This window comes from Hylobates moloch, unplaced genomic scaffold (genome assembly GCF_009828535.3).
Source record: "Hylobates moloch isolate HMO894 unplaced genomic scaffold, HMol_V3 SCAFFOLD_19, whole genome shotgun sequence".
NCBI classification, from domain to species: Eukaryota; Metazoa; Chordata; class Mammalia; order Primates; family Hylobatidae; genus Hylobates; species Hylobates moloch.
In genome coordinates, this window is record NW_026652294.1 from 7,419,517 (window position 1) to 7,443,816 (window position 24,300).

At 50.9% G+C, this 24,300-nt stretch overlaps 1 protein-coding gene across 1 annotated transcript in view; it reads left to right on the plus strand.

Annotated features, from left to right (window-relative positions):
- Positions 1 to 18,522: 18,522 nt before the first annotated feature.
- MYO18B (myosin XVIIIB) overlaps positions 18,523 to 24,300 on the plus strand; it is a 256,961-nt gene continuing 251,183 nt past the window's right edge. The window contains exons 1-3 of the mRNA XM_032139582.2: positions 18,523 to 18,640; positions 19,386 to 19,498; positions 20,861 to 21,037. Of these exons, the coding sequence (XP_031995473.2) occupies positions 18,523 to 18,640; positions 19,386 to 19,498; positions 20,861 to 21,037 (408 nt within the window). The remainder of the gene's footprint in view (positions 18,641 to 19,385; positions 19,499 to 20,860; positions 21,038 to 24,300) is intronic.

A 24,300-nucleotide genomic window follows, 5' to 3' on the forward strand; every position in this document is an offset into this window, starting at 1 on the left:
ACCTTGTGCTGTGACTAACACCAAACAGATGCTAAGTAAATGCCAGTGCCCCCTGCACACCCTGCCCTACCCCTGAATGTACCTACTTAAGCCAGCTTCCTAGGGTTCCACAGCTTGCCACCAGGACATAGGGCACCTCTGAGGCTTGGCCTGGCACCCACAGATTGGTCCTCTCTTATCATCACTGATGTGGAGCTTTGATGGGAAGCTGAGCGTGTGTGGGAGAAGTCAGGAACACCCTGGGGTAAGTCTCACCTTGGCTTTCTTGCTGGGGGACCTCAGACAAGTGTCTCAACCTCTCAGAATCTGTCTGTTCTATGGGAGTGATGCCAACCATGTAGTCCTATTGTGGGAATGAAATGTGATCATGGATTTTAATATAATGAAATTCCAGGTCCAGTAGGAATTTAAGGGTCATGGGGGAGTTTAGGAGTAAGGATCTATATCAGTGCTTGGCACACAGTTGGTTCTCCCTAAATGTTCGGTGAATTGTCTTGTGCTGGGTGCTGGGCTGGGGTCTTCAGTCCGGTTTTAACCGTGGAGTCAAGGGAAAGTGAAAATCTGACTGAGAGAGGTTACCAGGGATCTAGCACATGCTTGATATGTGGGTGTCCTCTCATTGCACGGCTAGGAAAACTGAGGCTCGGAGAGCTCCCTGGGGTCTCAAAAAGGATGTGAACTCAGGCCATGATAAACATGCTTTCCCATTATGTGTGGATGCAGACAGCACAGGGGGACATCAGAAATCTCTGCCCACAGACTTGCTGCTCTATCCCTTCTCAGGCTCATTTCTAACTGTTCATTCATTCATTCACCTATTCATTTGACAAATATTTAACTTTTATTTTATTTTAATTAATTAATTTTTTAAGAGACAGAGTCTATTACTGCCACTTGGACTGGAGAGCAGTGGCGTGATCACAGCTCACTGTAGCCTTGAACTCCTGGGCTCAAGTGATACTTCTGCCTCAGCCTCCCGCATAGCTGCAAACCACAAGTATCTGCCACTATACCTGGCTAATTAAAAAATTTTTTTTAGACATGGGGTTGAGAGGTGACAACATGCTAGCAGCCCTTGCTCGCTCTCGGTGCCTCCTCCACCTAGGCGTCCACTCTGGCCGCGCTTAAGAAGCCCTTCAGTCCACCCTTGCACTTAGGAGCCCCTCTCTGTGCTGGCCGAGACCGAAGCCGGCTTCCTCTGCTTGCGGGGAGGTGTGGAGGGAGAGAAGTGGGCGGGAACCCGGGCCAGTGCGAGTTCCGGGTGGTCGGAGGCTCCGCACTCGGAGCGGCCGGCCGGCGCCGCTGGCCCTGGGCAGTGAGGCGCTTAGCACCCAGGCCAGCAGCTGCGGAGGGTGCGCTGGGTCCCCCAGCACTGCTGGCCCGCCCGCGCCGCGCTCCAATTCTCACCGCGCCTCAGCCGCCTCCCCGCAGGGCAGGGCTCGGGTCCTGCAGCCCGCCATGCCCGAGCCCCCCTACTCCCCCACTGGTGGGATCGCACGCCACCAGAGCCCCCACGGCACCCGGTCCCATGGACTGCCCAAGCGCTGATTAGTGCGGGAAGCTCAGCCCGTGGCCCCAGCTTAAGATCCACTAAGCGAACCCAGCTGGGCTGCTGAGTCGGCCGCAGGTGTGCGGGGGGTGGGGGTGGGGGTGGGGGGAGCTGGATTGGAGAACTTTTATGTCTAGCTAAAGGGTTGTAGATGCACCAATCAGCACTCTGTGTCTAGCTAAAGGTTTGTAAACACACCAATCAGCACCCTGTGAAAACGGACCAGTCAGCTCTCTGTAAAACAGGCCAATCAGGTCTCTGTAAAATGGACCAATCGGCAGGATGTGGGTGGGGTCAGATAAGGAAATAAAAGCAGGCTACCCGAACCAGCTGTGGCAACACGCTTAGGTTTCCTCACACGTTGTGGAATGTTTGTGTTTTTGTTTTGCTCTTTGCAATAAATCTTGCTGCTGGCCAATTGTTGGGTCTACGCTGCGTTTGTGAGCTTCACTCCTGCAGCCAGCGAGACCACGAACCCATCGGGAGGAACGAACAACTTCAGACGCGCTGCCTTTAAGAGCTGTAACATTCACCGCGAAGGCCTGCAGCTTCACTCCTGAAGTCAGTGAGACCGCGAACCCACCGGAAGGAAGAAACTCCAGACCCGTCCGAACATCCGAAAGAACAAACTCTGGATATACCATCTTTAAGAACTGTAACACTCACCGCGAGGGTCCACGGCTTTATTCTTGAATTCGGCGAGACCAAGAACCCGCCAGTTTCGGACACAGAGTCTTTATGTTGCCCAGGCTCTTTTGGAACTATTTGCTTTTAAGTGATCCTCCTGCCTTGGCTTCTGGAAGTGCTGGTGTTTCAGGTGTGATCCGCTGTGCCTGGACTAACAAATGTTGATTGAAAGCTAAGTATGTGCTAGGCCCTAAGGACTACAGTAAGTGAAGAGAACACGTGAAAATTCTGGCCTTTATAGGGGCTGTGTTTTGGAGGAGGAGTGGGGGTGGCATTGGGAGTTAAGCTGCAATTTAAATAGGGAGTGAACACAGGCACATTGAGAAGACTTTAGGTGACGATGTGAGCCATGCAGAAGGAAAAGCATTTGAGGCAGAGGGAACAGCATGTGCAAAGTTCTTGAGGTGGGAATGTGCTTGGAGGGTGTATCCTGGAGGTCAGTGTGATTAACAGGGAGGGTAGAAGGGGAGGGTCGTTAGGACAGGTGGTCATGGGGGGGCGCTACAAAGACTTTGGAATGTATTCTATGAGACAGGTGCTATGTTTGCTATGTTACAACTGGACGTTGTGGGGTAGTGGGGGAAGCCTTTGAGGGTCCCATGGGACCACTACTCAGCTCCAGTATGTGTACACGGAAAACAGTTTTAAGTCATCTCCTGGCTTTGGGGTTGCGTTTTCTCTCCCCAGCCTCTCTCCCCTTTAAGGGGAGACTCGAGATTTTATACCGTGAATCCCAAGTGTCTATGACCACCTCATAGGCTTAAAACAGCAGCTGACGAGGCAGGTGTATGTTTTGGGCCCGGACCGAAGTATGGCGATAAGAACACTTGCTTAAATTAAGTCTTGACAAAGCCTCCCCGGCGGGATTGGCTCATGGCCCTGGGTCAGTGGAGCTGGCCCAGGGCCTCTGAGGGGGCAGGACATGGGGGGTGAGGCCCCACATGGAGTTCCCTCGCATTGTCCCTTTCTGCTAAGGCCCTCTGGGAAGGCTGGCAGCCCCGGGGCTAAGGACAGCCCCTACGGCAGCCAGGATTCCCCCTGGAGCCTGAAGCTGAGGGTGATTCTTGGGAAGCGGCTACTGACGTGGCCAGCCTGGGCTGGAGAGGAAGGCGGGTGGTGGCGGCCAAGACAGCCACCTCACGTCAGGCCTATTTATAACTCGGGCTTTGCTCCTTAGGCATGGAGCCTGTGAGTCACTCAGGGGCCTCGCCAGTGTCTCCCAAGGGGATGGGAGGGGAGGGTTTCTTTCCTTCCCTTCTTTCCCCCATCCCCTCTCCCCTTTTGCCCACCCTCCCAGCTTCTTGTGCCTTTTTAAATTAAATTTAATTTTTTTTGAGACAGTTTCACTCTTGTTACCCAGGCTGGAGTGCAATGGCTCGATCTCGGCTCACTGCAACCTCCGCCTCCCAGGTTCAAGCGATTCTCCTGCCTCAGCCTCTCCAGTAGCTGAGATTACAGGCATGTGCTGGCACGCCCATCTAATTTTGTATTTTTAGTAGAGACGAGGTTTCTCCATGTTGGTCAGTCTGGTCTTGAACTCCTGACCTCAGGTGATTCGCCTGCCTCCGCTTCCCAAAGTGTTGGGGTTACAGGCGTGAGCCACCGCGCCCAACCACATTTCTGTGCCTTTGCAAGCTGGAGATCTGATGCAATTTGAATGTCTGTCCCCTCCAAATCTCATGTTGAAGTGTCATCCCCAGTGTTGGAGGTGGGACCTAGTGGGAGGTGTTTGGGTCATGGGGGCAGATCCCTCCTGAATGGCTTGGTGCCCATCCTGGGTTAATCAGTGAGTTCTTGCTCTGTGTTCACGGGAAAGCTGCTTGTTTAAAACGAATCTGGCACTTCCCTCCTCTCTCTCTGTCTCGCTCCCTCTCTCATCATGTGATGCCAGCTCCCCTTCCCCTTCTGCAGTTATTGGAAGCTCCCTGAGGCCTCAGCAGATGCAGATGCAGGTGCAGGTGCAGTGCTTCTTGTACAGCCTGCAGAACTGTGAGCTAATTAAACTTTTTTCTTTCTTTTTTTTTTCTTTCCCCCCATACCCCGTCGCCCAGGCTGGAGTGCAGTGGCGCAATCTCGGCTCGCTGCAAGCTCTGCCTCCCGGGTTCACACCATTCTCTTTCCTCAGCCTCCTGAGTAGCTGAGACTACAGGCGCCCGCCACCATGCCTAGCTAATTTTTTGTATTTTTAGTAGAGATGGGGTTTCACCGTGTTAGCCAGGATGGTCTTGATCTCCTGACCTCGTGATCCACCTGCCTCAGCCTCCCAAAGTGCTGGGATTACAGGCATGAGCCACTGCGCCTGGCCAGACTTTTTTCTTTGTAACTTACCCAGCCCTAGATATTCCTTTACAGCAACACAAAACAGGCTAATTCGAAAGCCCACACTGTGGGAAACTTTTTCTTAAGGTAAAGACTTGGCTGTTGGCACTTGGGCATGTTTTTATGGCCTCCCATTGGGCACGTGACCTCATTAGAGCCGAAATGCTCCTTGGATTTTTGGATCCTGAGATTTCCCTCTTGCAGGGCTTTGTAGGCATGCTGAGGTCTCAGCTAGTGACGTGCTGATAGGCGTGGAATGGCCAGCTCCCAGAATAAAAGCCCTGATTTGTAGCATTTGCCAATTTCTGTGGTGTAAACACTCCCATGGTTGCCGTTAAGTTATGAATTGGGCTTTGCTGAATGCAGAGTTGGAAAGAGATGTTCACAATGGACTCTCAGAAGATTATGAGTGGGGGCTTCAGCACAGAAGCAGGGCCCAGCCAGCTCTTGGGCTCACCAGCTTCTAGGATGTGAAACTGCCTAAGCAGCCTTCACCTTTTCGTCTCAAAAATGTACCATTTCTCTGTATTGGGAACATTCCATGTCCTTCTATTTGAAACTATATATTGTTGGCTGGGTGCAGTGGCTCATGCCTGTAATCACAGCACTTTGGGAGGCTGAGGCAGGTGGATCACTTTAGGCCAGGAGTTCGAGACCAGCCTGGTCAACACGGCAAAACCCCGTCTCTACTGAAAATACAAAAATTAGCCAGGCCCGGTGGCATGTGCCTGTAATCCCAGCTACTCGGGAGGCTTAGAGAGGAGAATCACTTGAACCCAGGAGTTCAAGAGGCGGAGGTTGCAGTGAGCCGAGATTGTGCCACTGCTCTCCGACCTAGGCAACAGAGCAGGACTCTGTCTCAAAAAAAAAAAAAAAAAAAAAAAAGAAAATATTATTGTTAACTATAGTCATCATACAGTGCTATAGAACACTAGAACTTACAAAAGCTTAACATACACCTATTATATGGCATACTATTCTCTAGGTATCAGGCAGGGAATGAAAATGCATGTCCATTCAACACTTCTGCATGAAAATTCATAGCAGTTTTAGTTATAATAGCCACCTTCTAGTCAAGTCACTGAAGGGGAGCTACTTCCAGGCTTACAAGGCCTTAAAGAAGTCCTGGTCAGGCCAGGTGCAGCGGCTCACGCCTGTAATCCCAGCACTTTGGGAGGCCGAGGGTCGGATCACAAGGTCAGGAGTTAGAGACTAGCCTGGCCAACATGATGAAACGCCATCTCTACAAAAAATTAGCCAGGTGTAGTGGCACGTGCTTGTAGTCCCAGCTACTCAGGAGGCTAAGGCAGGAGAATTGCTTGAACTCAGGAGGTGGAGGTTGCAGTGAGCCGAGACTGTGCCATTGTACTCCAGCCTGGGCAACAGAGCAAGACTCCATCCCAAAAAAAAAAAAAAACCAAAACGGAAAACAAAACTGCTGGTCAGTGGTTGCTCTGGCAGCTGGGATGGAGGGTGGGTGTCTCTCAGGAGGGGTCAGTGAAGCACATTGCTCAGAGGGCCTGGCCAACCAGAGCTAGAAGTGAGAAAAGCCAAAGGCAGAAGAGACACCTTCCTCCACTCAAGACTGCTTCTACTAAGACCTTGGTATATTTCCTCCCACTTGATTTTTTATAGGAAGCCTTTTGTTGTTCATTTTGGACAGCTCTGGCGTGTGCAACATTGTACTCAATCTTACTCACTGTACAAGCTGAGACAAGCACCTTCCAATGATTCTGCAAATGTTTCCCAAACAACTCACACACTGCAGGGGTGGGGATGTGGAAAAGGATATAGTCACTTTGGAAAACAGTTGGAAAGTTTCCTTGTTGTTTTGTTTGTTCGTTAGTTTGTTTTTGAGACCAAGTCTCACTCCATTGCCTAGGCTGGAGTGCAGTGGCACCATCTTGGCTTACTGCAACCTCCGCCTCCCGGATTCAAGCAATTCTCCCACCTCAGCATCCCGAATAGCTGGGATTACAGGTGCCTGCCACCACGCCCGGCTAATATTTGTATTTTTAGTAGAGACAGCGTTTTCCCATGTTGGCCAGCCTGGTCTCGGACTCCTGACCTCAGGGGATCCACCCACCTCGGCCTCCCAAAGGGTTGAGATTACAGACGTGAGCCACCACGCCTGGCAGGAAAGTTTTTTTTTTTTTTTTTTAAATTAAATGTAAAATTATCATACTACTCAGCAATTTCACTCAGAGGAACCTATGTGACTTTGCAGCGGCATTATTCATAGTGCCCGTATGGTGGAAACAGTCTAACTGCCCATCACCTGTTGCATGGATTAAGAAGAAAAAAAAAAGCAAAAGCCTGTCTATCCATGCAACAGGAATGCAATTGAGCAACAAAGTAAGGAGGGGCTGACACACACAGGAACATGGATCAATGTTAAAAACATGCAAAGTGAAAGGGGCCAGGGTTAAATGACCAAATACTTTATGATTCCGTTATAGCGAATGTCCAAAAAGGGCACATTTATAGAGATTAGATTTGTGATTGCCTGGGGCTGAGAGAGGGAACAACTAGTGACAGTAAATGGGCATGAAGAGAAGAGTTTTTTTGGGGGTGATGAGAATTTTTTTTTTTTTTTGAGACGGAGTCTCGCTGTCGCCCAGGCTGGAGTGCAGTGGCGCAATCTCGGCTCACTGCAAGCTCTGCCTCCCGGGTTCACGCCATTCTCCTGCCTCAGCCTCTCCGAGTAGCTGGGACTACAGGCGCCCGCCACCACGCCCGGCTAATTTTTTTGTATTTTTAATAGAGACGGGGTTTCACTGTGGTCTCGATCTCCTGACTTCGTGATCCGCCCGCCTGCCTTGGCCTCCCAAAGTACTGGGATTACAGGCGTGAGCCACTGCGCCTGGCTGGGGTGATGAGAATTTCTAAAGTTAGATTGTGGTGACAATTGCACAGCTCTGTAAATTTATCAAAAATCAAGTTGAAAGTTAGAAAGGATTAATGTTATGACATACAAATAATACCCCAATATAGCTGCTTAAAAACAAATACCCAAAGGATTATAAATCATACTACTATAAAGACATATACACATATATGTTTATTGTGGCACTGTTCACAATAGCAAAGACTTGGAACGAACCCAAATGTCCATCAATGATAGACTAGATAAAGAAAATGTGACACATGTAATACTATGCAGCCATAAAAGAGAATGAGTTCATGTCCTTTGCAGGGACATGGATGAAGCTGGAAACCGTCATTCTCGGTAAACTAACACAGAAACAGAAAACCAAACACTGCACGTTCTCACTCAAATAGGAGTTGAACAATGAGAACACATGGACACAGGGAGGGGAACATCACACACTGGGGCCTGTCGAGGGGTGGGGGACTAGGGCAGGGAGAGCATTAGGAGAAATACCTAATGTAGATGATGGGTTGATGGGTGCAGCAAACCACCATGGCACGTGTATACCTATGTAACAAACCCGCATGTGCTACACATATATCCCAGAACTTAAAGTATAATAAAAATAAAAGTTACAACTTTGGCTGGGAAGTAACAGGTGTAAATAAACAAGGAAATATTGTATGGAGATATGGCAAGTAAAAACAATGCTTGCTAAACACTCTTTTTGATGGATTCATACTGTTACTGCGAATTGGAGGTCTCTATTTGACGTTCTCTAGTTATTGGACATCGTGTCTGCTCTTTCAGTGCTACAGTCAACATGGTGATGAAATTTTCTGGTTTAGGATTACTTCCTCAAACTTGTTTCCCAGAAAAGGGCTTTCTAGGTCAAAAGTTATCAAAATTTTCTAAGGCTCTCAATATGATGACGAATTATATTTCTCCAAGCGTGGGACACATTGAGAGCTACAGTTTCCTGCCCTTACCTCATCTTCCAACTATGGAACCAAATATTCCCTCCACAAAGAAAACCCATGATTCATGGTTGTTAGAAGTCAGAATAGTGGTTTCCTGGCTGGGCGTGGTGGCTCACGCCTCTAATCCCAGCACTTTGGGAGGCTGAGGTAGGCAGATCATGAGGTCAGGAGTTCGAGTCCAGCGTGGCCAGCATGATGAAAACCCTTCTCTACCAAAAATATAAAAAATTAGCCGGATGTGGTGGCATACACCTGTAATCCCAGCTACTTGGGTGGCTGAGGCAGAATTGCTGGAACCGGGGAGGCGGAGGTTGCAGTGAGCTGAGATTACACCACTGCATTCCAGCCTGGGCAACAGAGCAAGACTCTATCTCAAAAAAAAAAAAAAATCACACAAAATCAAAAAAACAATAATATTGGTTTCCCTTGAGGAAATATTGACCAGAAGGGAGCATGAGGGAAATTCTAGGTCTCTGTTTACTTTTTAAATTGAGATGTGATTTACATACAGTAAAATGTCCAATCTTAATTGTACAGCTGGGTGAAGTTTTGCATATGATACACTTGTGCAGTCATCCTTCAGATCAAGATACGAGGCATTTCCTGAGCCCCAGAAGGTTCCCTCATGCTTCTTCCCAACCAAAAGCGAATGGCTCCTCTGACCTCCTTTACCATAGATTAGATTTGCCTGTTCTTGAACTTCTTAAAAATAAAATTATAACTTTTAAATCTTGATCAGGGTGCTAGTTATATTGGTGTGTTATTTCTGTAAGAGCCACTGAGCTATACCTTATGATATATTTTTCTGGTTGTATATTATGTCTCAATAAATGTGTGGGACAAGGAGGAAGAATATTTCAGGGCACTGTTCACTCCGTGGCCTGCAGAATCCTGCCTGACCATCCTTCTTGCAGAGGTAGCTGACAGTGTCTGTACCTGACTGTGCCCATTCCCCTATGTGGTCTTGGTTTATGGCGTTGGTGGGGGTGGGAGTAGGGCTGTGCCCATGAGCTAACCTGTCTCTCTCTTCTCTCCCCGCTGTGTCCCTATGTGTCAGTTCTGTGTCTATCCATCTCATGTGCTGCGTGTGTCTATAAAGCCTCATTCCGTGCTGTCTGGCAGGAAGCTCCATCTCATCTCATCATCTCACGGCCGTGGCACTGCCTCAGCATGGCCATCTCATCACGCCTCGCCCTGTGGGAACAGAAGGAAAGTGACACTCATGGCTGGGGCTGCAGCCATCTGCAGGGACTGACTCAACCCTCGGGAGACAAGTCCAACCTTTCCCACCTTGAGTGGGGAGTCTGACATCCAGCCCTCCTAGTAGCATGTGCAATCCCACCTTCAACCTTCTCCCAGCCAGCTCGGTTAGCCTTGGCCTTTCCAACCCAGCTGGACACTGATGGCCACACCCTTGACTCCCCCCAGGGCTGCCTGGTCGTTTCCTGTTCCACAGGTGGTGGGGGAGGGGTGGTAGACCAGCTGTCCCAGCTGGATCCTCATGGCAGCTCTGATGAGCACTGGAGTTTGGGTGGGAGGAGGGGCACATGGGGGACAGAGGCAGGGCTGTCAGCTGCCAGGTTTGTGCCACAGGGGTGGGTTTCTGTGGTCCCTGCCTTCGGGCACCAGAGAGTACTGGCAACAGGCTCTCTTCAGATAGTCCTTTCTCCCCTTTAGTATTTTTCATGATATGCTACGAAGGGCTGCCTCTTTCTAAGATGCCTGTTACCTCCTGCACCCTCACTCCACCTTGTGCATGTGATTTGATGAGTTGGAGGTGGGAGGGTGAGAAGCTGCTTTCTGGCTGCCTCCTGCCTGCCCCTACCGCTCCCAGCCTGATCTGGGGGTAGCAGCTAAAATGGCATTGGAAGCTGCAGAGGGTGCCTTAAGACTGTCTCTCGGCCAGGCGCGGTGGCTCATACCTGTAATCCCAGCACTTTGGGAGGCTGATGCAGGTGGATCATGAGGTCAGGAGTTCGAGACCAGTCTGGCCAACATAGTGAAACCACGTCTCTACAAAAAATACAAAAAATTAACCGGGTGTAGTGGTGTGTGCCTGTCATCCCAGCTACTCAGGAGGCTGAGGCAGGAGACAGAGGTTGCAGTGAGCCAAGATCGCGCCATTGCACTCCAGCCCGGGCGACAGTGTGAGACTCCGTCTCGAAGAAAAAAAAAAAAAAAGACTGTCTCTCACTTATGAAGTGTCTTTCAGTCCCACATCAGGAAGGAAAGAAGGGAAATGATGTTGATATGGGCCCCGCAGTGCTGCCCCTGCTTCTCTGTCCCTGGGCAGAGGTCTGCATCCACTAGCTTTATCCCATGGCCTCGTCTCCCGGCCTTTGCTATCTCCTTTGAATTCTTCCCTTATCAGTTGGGCTACACACAGCAAGTCTTGACCACACATGCACAGAGGTTCTTGATAAGGAGACTATTTTAAACCAGTATGGAGCTCTTCCATATAAAGCACTGGTGACTTTTTTTTCTTCTCATGGGCTGTCACTGATGCGGGCTAAAGACACACTTCAGTTGGCCACAGCCGGTCTCATGCCTCAGCCTCCAAGTCGCTGTGGCCAACAGAGGGGTCTCAGCTGCACCACAAGTCCAGCCAGTGCTGGCCCAGGCCATATTTCTGGGGGGTAAAATATCAGGGTCCAACCTGCCTGTTCTAGGACCCAGTGTTAGAGAGCCCCTGGCTGGCCAAGTCCTGGTTTAAGGACCATGAGGAAGCCACAGCACTGTGTCAGTTGAGTGGGTTGGAGCCACAAGGTCAGGTCCTTATATAAATCATGGCTATAAGCCTTTCCCTATCTTACCATGTTCCTGGTGCACAGTAAGTGATTAATTGGTTCATCTCTTATATTAACTATAAGCTGAGGGGAACCAGGAGAGTGTGGATGATTCCCTTGTGATCCATCCCTTTCTGGAAACGGGGAAACCTCCTTTCAGAGCAGGTCCTGGAAATGGGCATGTCCCATGGCAAGGAAGGGAACCAGCAGCCTTGACCATGCAAGTGACTGTTCATATCACAAGGAGACTGGATCCAGGCAGAAATCACATTGACCCGCATAATTTCTGGCTGCCCCTGTGTTCCATTTTCATGCGCTGTTTCAGGGACCCCCCTGAGTCCTGCTGGGCCTCACCTGCTTGGCTGTGGCTTCTCATACATGGGCTTGGTCGTGTATGTCCTCCTCTGCCCCCTCCCAGGCTCCATCACAAACTTTTTGAAGGGCACCTTGCTCCTGCTGGTTGACTCACTGAGCTCTCTCCTTCCTTGCTTCTGCAAAACAGATTCGGGAAGAGGACAAGAGCCCTCCACCGTCCTCGCCCCCTCCTCTTTTCTCTGTCATCCCAGGGGGCTTCATTAAGCAACTGGTCCGGGAGACTGAAAAAGAGGCCAAGGAAGCGAGACAGAGGAAACAGTCAGCTCTCGCCTCTCCGGAACGAGAGGTAAGTGGTTCCTAAGAAGGAGGACCAGATGCGTCTCCATACCCATCATTCTGTCTTGTGAGCTTCCTCTGAGTCATTTGTCCATTTGTCATCCTACCTTTGCTCCTGCTATCCTGGCTTTGAGGAATGTCCTTTATTCAACTTGATCTATTGAGCTCTTATGTACCCTTCAAAACCCAGCTCAAATAGCACATCTCTGGAAAATTCTTCCATTGCCTTCCTTTGAATCCTGCTGCACCTTCTATGCCTGTCTTAACTGGGTGGTTGGCATAGTACTTATTTGATTATATGACTTATTTGACTAGGAATTCCTTAAGAGCAACAATGATTTGTCTCATTCAATTCTGTATCTTGAGCAGCCCTCATAGTACTTGGCCAGTAGTGAGTGCTTAACAGTTTGTTTAGTGAATGAATAAATGATATTCATTGATGCATGGTTGGTGGGGATTACTTGACCACCATTTTTATAGAAAAGGAAACCTAGATACTGGCTAAGATGTATAGTTGGTTAACTTTAAGCAGAAAGCTATTGAGTTGGTACTAACTGGCGTAGCTGCATTGATTGTTAAAATATTGAATCCTTCATACCAGGTGGTAAATGGTTGTAACCCGTGGCCCCCCAAGTGCCCTCCAGTTGCCATGTTTACCCAGGTCCCTCTCCTGAGTCCCTTGGAATGGCTACAGTCCGATAATTACAGGGTTAATGCTTGGCACAGGTAGGAACCTCCGTACCTTCCTCCAGCTGGTGTCCCTCCTGATTGGTCGATGTCCACTAAAAATCCTTAGCTATTCTGAATAGCGCTGCTGGATTGAAGCGATAGTTGAATACAATGAGGCCCTTACACTTTAAGGATTTGTAAACTTGTCGCTGGTGGTGGCCACTGCTATTTCTCTCGTCCTCTTTAGCCATGGAACCTGGGCAGGATGACAAGGTGGACCATGAGGGAGGCAGGCTTGGAGTGCAATGTATCTTGGGAGTATCCCTGTGCTAGGTATAAAGGGCATCTCTTTGTGTCTCCAGCGCCCCCTTCAGACAAGGTGAATGCTGCAATGCTTGGGCTGAGAGGTCTGGTGGCCTCAGGGCCTGGTGTTGGCTTGAGCCCAGTGACCTATCCTGGCTCTTCCCTCCCTTCCCTTCAGCTTTGGTTTGCCCAGCTAGTCCCACATGTGCCTGCACCTGTCCGATGAACGACTTTGATGCATTAGAGAGGTCCTCCAGCAACTGAACAGCCGCAGCTGCTGAAATACCTCGGCCAAGTCTTTGTTGGGGTGGTTGACAGGGAGGACAGGCTCTGTTCCCACTCTTGCCTGACCTAAGGCATAAGTGGGGGCCAAAGTTGACCCCAGCAGGCTGTTGTTAGGTTATGATGAAATGTTACTGTGTGCTGTTTATCACCAGACAATGCTTCTTTGCTGCTCATGGGCTCATTTAGTACCCTGTGCAGCAATGCAGGTGGATGGGATTCTACCCATTTATCACAGGTGGAGACTGAGGCCAAAAGAGATCAAGTGATTTTCCCAAGGTCATAAGACCAGATAGAGGCAGAGCAAGGGGGAGAGCCCGTGTGTTCTCTGCTCTCACAAGATGCCTGGAAAAGGACCAGTCTGGTGAGTGAGGTGGCCGGGGTGGTGCCACAGAAACCTGGGGGAAAGAGTTCCATGAGATTGACACCAGCAGTGCTGGTGTCACTGTGAGCAAGTAAAGAGGCAGAGCTAAGCCATGGATGGGGACCAACTGTCACTGCTGTGCCTGGATGGAGACTGAGAGCCAAGATGCAGTATGGCTCTGAGCCTCAGCCCACAGCAGGTGGCTGGATCATGGGCCAAGATATTCCTGGGGCTGGAGCAAGGGAGCCTCAGGACATGTTTCCACAAGGCAGCAAGCTCTGGCTGGTTCCTGCCAATTTAATTTTCTTGTCCCAGTCAATAAATAACTCCGTACTCTCTTGTCTTGTCCCGGCACAACTGTTTCATTTGATCCTCATCTGATCCTTGCAAGAAGCCGTTAGAATCCATCCCATTTTGCAGGAATAGAAAACAAGGCTTGGGGAAGTGACCTGGTTCTCCTAGGGCTACCCAGTCCTTGAGGAACAGGGAGAGGCTGGAATAACACCTGAGTGGAAAGTAACCTGTATTGAATGTCAAGGAGACCTAGATTCTAGCTCTGGCCCTGCCACTTTTTGTGGTCCTGGCTAAACCCCTCCCCTTTCTTGGCCTCAGTTTACTCATCTGTAAAAATGTGCTATTAGTTTCCTATTAGCCCCAGTTGATTCTAGAGGTGCTGTTTCCTCTATACGCTAAGAAGGGTGGCAGGGTGGGGGGACCAAAGACTTTGATGACTTTGAAGATCCAAAGGAAGAGAGTCCATGGGCATATAAGGGTGGGGTGGGAGGAGGCTGGCACTGGCTATCTTGTTTGGCCCACCCCATGTTACTGTCTCGTCTGTGGTGGTTGGTTAAAAATAAGGCACTGACTCACTTTTCAATATGGTGTAGACAGTGGTGAGATTGGCCAAGTGCAGTCAATCCCCCTTCCAAGGCTATGTCCTGCCTTCCCCCAGAAGGTCAGGAGGAGCTACTCAGCCATGGGCCCCAGAGCTGTGATGCTGAGCACCAGCTGCACCTCGTAATCACCCGGGCAGTCACAACCCAGACAGACTCAGAGTCTCTGGGAATAAGGCCAAGGAGTTAAGGTTTTTAAAAGTGCCCCAGGAGATTCCAGAAAGCCCTAGAGAGAAAAGGAAGGGCATGTAATATGCAGCAGTTCAAGGCACTGGCTTTGGAGTCAGAGAGAACTGGCTTTACATTTCACCTTTGTAGCTGGGTCACCTTACATCTTTACATCTACTTCTTTTCTTGTAGAATGGGGAGAAGTTCAGAATCTACTCCAGTTGTTCCTTAGGAGGATTAAATAGGAGATTGCATGATGGTGATATAGGGCTCATTGCAAGGAAGATATAAATGATAGATATTATTATTATTGTGATGATTACAAAGATGAAAACAGAGACTTTGCTGTGGCATTGGTCACCTAAAACAGGAGAGAGACACAAAAGCCAGAATGGAACGCAGAAGGTGGCCACGCTGTGATTGGTGTACTAGCATAGTGCTCTGGAACTTTGTGCAAGCTTGGAACAATTTCTGATTGAGGTCTTCAGGCAAAGATTTGTAGAGAGGAGATAGAAGAGATATTTGAGCTGGGTATAGAAGATGAGTAGACCATGAACAAGTGAAGAGGGGAAAGGGCACGCCGGGCAGCAAGCTCAGCATGGGCAACAGCCTGGAAGCAGGGAAGGGTCAGGTGGGAGAAGGTGACCAGTACAGTTCATGCATAGGAACAAGTAGGGACAATATGGTCAGATTGGAGGCTGGGGTTCCTTGTTGAGGAATTTGAAAGACCAATGGTGGTGCCAAATGATTTTCCTTTAGGCTGTGGGCAGCTACCCAAATATTTTGATCTGGTATAAAATGGCTGACAGCAAATCGAAGGGACAGCAGTTCACAGGCTGTGGCAATGGCCCAAGTGAGGGATAGCGGACATAGGTTTGGAAAAAGAGACACAGATGTGAAGTTTGGCAGGGTGGAATCAACATGCCCCTGGGACTGGTTTGAATGCAAGAGGAGGGGGATAATCCCAGATTCCCAGGCATGGGTGTCTCTGAGGCTGTGCTAGCATTGTCCAAGATGGAAGAACCCAGGCTAGGGCTGGTGGTGAAGCGAGACATCAGGGTGGAACTTGCTTATGAGGTTGAGGTCTTTTTCTGCAGAGATGGAGGCACAGCTGGACCTGTGAGCTTTTCAGGCCACAGCCAGGCTGGTTTGAGGATGAAGCTCTGTGCAAGGCTAAAATCACAAGGCAGTAAAAAAGACTGGGAAGGGAGCAGGCAGTGGAAACTGCTTGGGTGTTATGCAGTCACAAATGTCTAGGTCAGGCAAGAGTGGGGGACCCTGGGGGCAGAAACCAGGACCCTCAGCTGGTATGGGAAGTGTGATATGGGGACCAGGGCAGTGGAAGTAGCAGCAGCTCAGTTTGTTCCTCTATGGTCTCCAAAGTGCATTTCTACATCTCATCCTGTAAAAGATCTGGATGGTCAGGTGGTATCTGCCTGTACTGGAGAAACCCGAAGCCCAGAGAGAAGAGATGGTAGCCCAGATAGACATAGAAGGAAGCCTAGCTGGAGAGTGTTAGAGCCAAGATGAGAACAGGTCATCTAGTGACAGGCCCTGAGTCCTTTCCCGGATCCCCTACTGGCGTAGGAAGAATCCAGGCAGAAATAACAACAGTAGTAGCAGCAGCTTCTGTTGTTGAGGACACACTATGCGCTGGGCTCAGTTTCTGCATATTATCACACATTCTCACACCTACCCTGCAAGGTAGGCTTTTATCATCCTCATTTTATTGATTAAAAAACAGACTCAGAGAGGAGAAGCCATTTAGCTAAGGTCACACAGCTATAGAGTGTCAGAGTCAGGAGTTGAACTTGGTTCTGTTGGGCTCCAAAGTCCACTCCTTCCCCTCCATCACTTAACTTTGAGGGGCTGGGCCAAGGTCAAGGGTGCTAGGCTTGGCCATGCTTGTTGGATTTGGAGGTGCTCGAGCATCTGTGGAAGGATGAATGGAGAAGTGAACAACGAAATGAATGAATGAACGCGTGAGTGAATGACAAAGCTGTCAGGTCAGCAAGCAGCTATGTAGGCGTGGTTGTGTTCTCTCTCCTAGACCCCAGAAATTTCCATCAGCCAACCCAACAGCAAGTCCAGCAGTGGCATCAGATCTGGAAGCCAGCAGATCTCTCAGGACAACCAGTCAAGCTCTCCTGGGAGCTCAGACATTCTGGGCAAGGAGAGCGAGGGGTCCGGCAGCCCCGACCCTGAGCGGATGACCAGCATCAATGGTGAGAAGGCCCAGGAGCTGGGCTCCAGTGTGACACCAGCCAAAAAGGCTCTCCCCTTCAAGAGGGGCGTGAGGAGGGGTGATGTGTTGTTGATGGTGGCCAAGCTGGACCCGGACTCAGCCAAGCCAGAGAGGACTCATCCCTATGACACCCCCCCTTGCAAGACCCCTCCCCCAGCCACAGATACTGGAAAGGAAAAGAAAGGGGAGATCTCTAGGACTCCTTGTGGCCCCCAGGCCAGCACCGAGATCTTGGCCCCAAAAGCTGAGAAGACCCGGACTGGGGATCTTGGGGACACAGGCCAAGGAACTGTGGCACTGAAAAAAGATGAGAAGGGTGAAAGCATAGTGGGGAAGGGGAGTGGGACCCCCAAGACCACAGAGCTGAAAGAGGCTGAGCCCCAGGGCAAAGACAGGCAGGGGACCAGGCCCCAAGCCCAAGGGCCCGGCGAGGGGGTGCGACCGGGGAAAGCAGAGAAGGAGGGAGCAGAGCCTACAAACATGGTGGAAAAGGGGAATGTCTCTAAGGACGTAGGGAGTGAAGGGAAGCACGTAGGGCCCCAAATCCCTGGGAGAAAGTGGGGAGGTTTCCTGGGAAGAAGGAGTAAGTGGGACGGTCCCCAGAATAAGAAGGACAAAGAAGGAGTGCTCTTAAGTAAGGCAGAGAAGACAGCTGAGCCTCAGACCCGGATGGAGAAGACAAGCCAAGTGCAGGGCAAGTTGGGGGATGATCTGAGAATGGGGGAGAAAGCAAGTGAGCTTCAGAGCACGACTGGGAAGGCAGGTGAGTCCTGGGATAAGAAGGAACAGATGGGGCAACCCCAGGGTAAGTCTGGGAACGCAGGTGAAGCTCAGAGTCAGACAGAGAAGGGCTGTGAAGCCCCAAAGGAGGCGAGCACAATGGTGGAGTCGCCAACGGCTCCTGGGAAGGGAGGCTGGCCAGGAAGCCATGGGCAGGAAGCAGAGGAGCCCTGCTCAAGAGCAGGTGATGGGGCTGGTGCCCTGGAGACAGAGCTGGAAGGACCCAGCCAGCCTGCTCTGGAGAAGGATGCAGAAAGGCCTCGAATCCAGAAGGAGAACCAAGATGGGCTGGCCCCCCAGGAGGACGGCAAAGGAGGCCAGAGCAGAGACTCAGACCAGGTGAGGAGGCTGCAGCCCTGGGAGCGGGGAGGGGCAGACAGGGCCCTCCAGAGATGCAGAGATTGGAAAGATCTGCCCCAGGGATGGACAAGGGGTGGACGGTGGGTGGGCAGGGAATTGGAGAGGGGTGGCTGGAACTGCGAGGCACCCAGAGGAGGGGACGAGCACTTCCTCCATGAGCAGAAGTCTTGAAATTTCCATTGCACCTGCCCTGGGGTGGGAATTCCCCACAGAGTGAGGGAAGGTCCCCAAAATGTGAGGTGTCTCCTCATGGCTGACATGGTAGAGCTTGCTTATGATGTCACATGACAACTTTCAAATGGGATGGCATAACCAGTAGATTGTTAAAAATGCAGATTTCTGGGGCCAGCCATGGAGTCTCTCATTACAAAAGCCAGGAGTGGGGCCCAGGAATCTGCATTTATTTAATTTTTTTTTTTTTTTTTTTGAGACGGAGTCTTGCTCTGTCACCCAGGCTAGATGGTGCAGTGGTGTGATCTCGGCTCTGCCTCTCAGGTCTCCACAACGGGAATCTGCATTTAAATAAGCACACTCCCTCTCCTGTTCTCCCCCAGGAGATTCTGATTTAGATGGCTCAAGAGCACACTGTGAGAAACCCCTGTGTAAGGTAGAAGATGGGCAGTGGTGCCATTTGCTGGTTTAATTTACGTGATGTTGGTTCTCAGGCTCCTGAGGACAGATGGTATGAGGCAGAGAAAGTCTGGTTGGCTCAGAAGGACGGATTTACTCTTGGTAAGTAGGGGTGTTAGCACCTTTGGAGGGTCTGAGTCTTCTCCTATGCCCCCTACTGCTGCCAACCATATGTTCCAGGTCCTGATTACACTTTGGTGGTCAGGAGGGGAGAGGAGCAGTGGAGACTGTCTTTCAAAGGCATTTGTGTCTGATAATGAGTTATTTACCTATTGTAACTCACTAATGCAACAAGCATGCTTTCTTCCTATGGCGTTCTTCGAGGAAGCCAGAGTCTGGTACAAGTGGGCCAATAGATTTGATCTCATGAGCCTATTTTTGTTGATTGGTTGTGGCTGATCACTGCACTCTACTGAGAAGTGATTCTGAGTCTCAGTTTGAACATGGCTGGCAAGAGTGGTTGATTAGTGATGTCTGCCATGGACACTGGAGGGGGAAATGGCAGCTTGTATGCCATCATCTGCCATTCCAGGTCTATGTGTGAGATAGGTCAGTGTGCCCAGCTGTCTGGGTGCCCTCTCTGTGCCTGGCACTGTGACAGCTGGTAAAAGCCTAAGGTGAGTCAGACTTAGCCTGACCTTAAAGGATTTCGGGTCACAACTCAGAAAGCTCCAAGCGAATAGACCCCAAATGGAGAAGGTGTAGCGTCTTTCTGACCTGTCCCAAGCCTTCTCCCAAGCTTGCTGGCCCAGCTTAGAGCCTCTCTTATCTCCTGCCCTTGCCTCTTTCCCCTCTTCCCCTCCCGTCTCCTCCCCTTTCCCCTTCTCTCTCTGGGATGTCCAACCAGCTACGGTGCTAAAGCCAGATGAGGGAACAGCAGACCTGCCGGCAGGAAGGGTGAGACTTTGCATTGATGCTGACAAAACCATCACTGAGGTGGATGAGGAGCATGTCCATCGGGTGAGTCCCCTGTCCTGCTGCCCCCCATTATGAGTCCTCTGTCCCACTTCACCCCAGCTCCATACCCTCCTCCCCCAGCCCTGCAAGAAGTTTCCTTGTTCCTGACTACCAATACCATTTTGGCTTGATGCCCTGGAGGGAGTTATAGTGAAGAACCCCACTGAACTCATTGCTCTACTGGAGGGATACTGTTAGGGGGTCATTCACCCTTTCCTGTGGTTTCCCTTAATGAGGCCACATCAGAGGACATGTTTGTCAGGTCTTGGCCCTGGGAGTTCTTCTGATGGACCCAAGAAAATGACTGCTTTTAATTTTGTAGATATTGGATATTGCAAATCATACGACAGAGCATGTTTCTGTTTTCACTCTGGACGCCAGGGAACTCAGAGCCAAATTTGCTGCTTGCCATTAACCATAGCATAGGTTCCAATGGCCTATATTTTAGCATCAAACTTTCTTTCAGCTTTGCTCTTTAAATTGTTTTGAATACATTTTTGTTGTGCACCATAAATCCTTTTGAGGACAAGTCACAGTATAATGATAGAAAAAAAATGTTCTGTGATGCCCTTTCCCCCCGCCCCTCACAGCCTGCTATCTTAGGAGTTTTCCTTGCTCATCTGCATTCCTTTCTGCCCCTCCTCTGCCCACCTCAGGCTTCCTCTCCCACGTTGGGCATTTGCAGAGGCTCAGTGGCCTTGCAAGAAAGGCTGATCCATGAGAGGGCCCAAGCTTGGCCCAAACCTGAGACTACTAGGTTCAGAAAACTCCCTGAAGCTGGAGAGGATGATAGGATGCCTCTTGGAATAGATGTTTTAAGAAGCAGCTTCACATACCCCTTGCTTCTGAGGGTTTGGGTGGTTTCCTAGGAATCAATGCATGATGGGCTATGAGACCAGTGAGGTGGTCTGGCCATTGGCCTCCACTCCTGGGTATCACGGAGCACATTGAGAGCTTCCCCGTAAGACCCAGAAGAGGAGGAAATGGCATGGATGCTCGCACACACTGGAGCATCACCTGTCTTTTTGTGGTGGTTGAGATCCAGAAAGTGCTTTGAATTTTGTCAAGTCAGACTTGGGAGCGTCTCCCCTCATGGTGCACAGAGTGCAGGACAACAGCGAAGAGGGGGTGCCTTATAGGTTGCACAGAGGGCAAGGAGAAGGGATGGCCCTATTTTATTTGTAGGGCTTCATCACTTTCCATCCAGAGTCCCTGTGCTCTGTTCTGGTCTTTGGCACATAGCTCTCAAGAGGAGGGCTTAGTGTGTGTTTGGTTGCGGGGGGTGGGGGGGTGGCAGGGGGCGGGGGTGGGGGGGGTGGCAGGGGCCCAGGAGGCCAGAGGAGACTCTATGTGATGGTTTCACAGGCCAACCCCCCTGAGCTGGACCAGGTCGAGGACCTGGCCTCTCTCATCAGTGTCAATGAATCCAGTGTCCTGAACACGCTTCTGCAGCGCTACAGGGCTCAGCTGCTGCACACCTGCTCGGGGCCTGATCTGATCGTCCTCCAGCCCCGGGGGCCCTCGGTGCCTTCTGCAGGGAAGGTGAGGTGGGACCATGGTGGGCAGGGCTGGGGAGCTGAGGGCAGGAGGGTCTGGGGGGAATCCCTCTGCATCTGAGGTGACAGTAGAACCATCAGAGCCCCCAGTCGACCTGTCTGCAAGCAGCATCTGTCTCGCGGCATTGTGGGCATCCTGTGGCGTGGATCATGAGATTCCCCCATTCCCTGGGGAGAAAGATCAGTCACCATTAGGACAGAAACAGCAGCATTAAATATCACAAGAATAACGAAAGAAAATACTGAATGAGTATGAACTCTATCAGACACTGCTTCATGCACCTTCATGTATTAACTCAGTTCATTCTCACATATCCACCTGAAAACACAAGTACTGTGATTAGCCCATTTTACAGATGAGAAGAGCTGGCTGGGCCAGGGGCAGGCTAAACTCTCAGGTCTATCAAGCAGAGGAGCTGGGAGAAAACCCAGGATACCGGGCTCCTGTGTGCTCTTCATCCCATGCTGAACTCTCAGGAGTCCTGAGCACCCACATCAATGGGGAAACAGAAGCTTCAGCTGTGCTTTAGTTTTTTTCTCGCAAGTGTAGAAACGGCCAATTTTCGTTGAGATGGACAAGAGCAAAGGAAATCTCTAAGCGCCACCTTGTGGACTCACGAGGTACCTCAGCTGAGTCATTGAAGCACGGCCGCTTCTTTCATTCAATCCATAGTGATTGAGCTATTGATTGAGGGTCTCCTACCGGGCCAGGAATAAAGAACGGCAGGGAAGATGCTGGGCGAGCAAGCCTGCCCTTGTGGAATTGCTGTTCTAGGAAGAAAAGACAGACCATCAACAATAAAGATAAGAGTGGCCCGAGCAGATGAGTGGAGGAAGAGGTGGGAGAGGTTGGGAAAAGCCGGGACAGAACTGTCAGTTAGTTCTCAGGGTGATGATTCTGGCTTTTACTCTGGGATGGCAGCTACTGTGGATATTTATTTATTTATTTATTTACTTTTGAGATGGACTCTCGCTCTGTCGCCCAGGCTGGAGTGCAGTGGCACGATCTCGGCTCACTGCAAGCTCTGCCTCCTGGGTTCATGCCATTCTCCAGCCTCAGCCTCCCGAGTAGCTGGTACTACAGGCATCCGCCACCACGCCCAGCTAATTTTTTTGTGTTTTTAGTAGAGATGGGGTTTCACCATGTTAGCCAGGATGGTCTCGATCTCCTGACCTCGTGATCCACCAGCCTTGGCCTCCCAAAGTGCTGGGATTACAGGCGTGAGCTACTGCGTCCGGCTGATTTTTATTTATTTTTTATGAACTGGGCCGCTTCCCGAGCCAGAGTAGGCTTAGAGAGAGTCCCTACTGGGGTTTTTAGCAGAGCAATGACATGCTGTGACTTAGGTTGTAAAAGGATGCCTTTGGCTGCTGGGTGGAGGACAGATGGGAAGAGGCTCAATGGAGGCAGGGAGGCGTGTCGGAGGTGAGACATCTTACCTGTGTGCTGTTCTGGGGACTCACTGGGAAGTCAGAAGCCCCTAGGACACCTGATGTCTAGGAAAGATCGTGATACCTCTCCTGGTTTCCATGTTATCCTCTGCTAATTGGGGGTGAAAAGCCATATCTTGCCCTTTGGGGCCCTGTGGGACAAACCCATCCCTAGTCCCTCAGCAATGCCAAGTCCATTAAAGGGGATATAGTGGGCCTGTACCTCTCTTTCCAAGATTTTTCTCCTCCAGAGTGACCCACACCACCCCTTCAGTCACTCCCAGGGGCTCTCCCACCACAGCTGTCCATGGTCTAGGGCCTGGGAGGACCTCAGAAGCTTTGGGTGGGCCAGAGCTTGGCATGTGCCCTCTGCCGTCCTTGTGGTGAGTGCTTAGGCTTCTGTTACTGCAGCTCAAGGCCTCTGAGCTGTCCAGATTGCCGAGTGACTCCTCTGGCTCCCTGGAAATCCCTGGAAGGGACATTTTTATAGGCCCAGATAGCAAGCAGGTCCTCATTGGCCATCCTGGACTGAGACATCAGAACTTAGGCAAAAGCGCCAAAAGGTGCAGGCATTGGTACGCACTCTGAAGGTAGGTCCCCTTACTTCCCTTCCTAACCCTGGGGTGGGGTGCGGCACTGGTCCCCACCCTTCCCTCAAGTCTTCCAGCCTCCCACACTCAAACCCACAGCCACCTCCTGTCCTTAGGCGGGATCAACCTCTGATTCCCCAAATGGCCACCAGGTGGGAGCACAGGCCTGCGGTGAGGCTGAGACCACCTCAAGGATGGGCTGGGTGGGGTCTGGGCCACACCTGGGGCCTCTCTCACTGCGGGGCTAGCCCCACCAGGCAGCTGGGGTCTGGGTGTGTGCCTGGGGACATGCAGGTCTAGGTGAATAAGAGCGTGAGTTTGAGCATGGGTGTGACCGCGTGGGTAGAGGTGGATCCCATCTCTGCGTGCAGAGCCCGCAGCAACTGTTGCATGCATGTGCCTACAAGCACACTTGTGTGCATGCATGCAAGGGCACATGTACACAGATGCAAAGGCATGTGTGCATGCATGCATATATGAGTGACTTCAAGAACCTGGATGTGCAGAATTCTTCCTTCTCCCTCTAGGCAGTAGGCCTGAGTGGGCTGATGGACGGGACTGCCCGTTCCTTGAACTTTAGTTTTTCCAGACTGGGGGATGGCTCTAGGACTGAGACCCCAGGACCCTCTGACTGCCTTAAACCCTAAGGCTGGGTCCAGCCAGTGTGGGGGCATATCCCCCCTTTGCCTGCATTAGGTTCCTGCTGAGCCCTACATCTGGCATCAGGATAGGGACCCATGACTGTTCCTCAAGGGCTTGGAGCAGGAAAAGCCAACAGTGGATTGGAGGCAGCCCCAGCTCCAAGCTAGTCATCCAGGCGAGGGCCGTCACACCAGGGTTTGTGCCCCTAGTTTGGCCAAAGGACTGCACTAGGGAGGGCAGATGGGGCCTTGCTGGACCCAGTGGGCACCCTCAGCATCTTGGGCTTCGGACATCCTCCTGCAGTAGGGCCCATTCCTCTGTTCCTTTTGGTGCCCTCCTGCTGACCTCACAGTAACCACCTGCCCTCTTCCCTCACTGCCAAATCCAATGTCAAGTCTCTGGTCTCCTCTTACTGAACTCAGCAGCATTTGCCTCCCTCTTCCTGGAAACACACCCTTCCTCGGCTCTAAGACTCCGCTTTCCTGGTTTTCATTCCAGCCCACTGGCCGCCCAGTCAGTCTTCCTTGTGGTCTCCCTGACCTGTCCCTGTCAGGGTTCTCTGTCCCCACACTCTTCCTCGGTGATC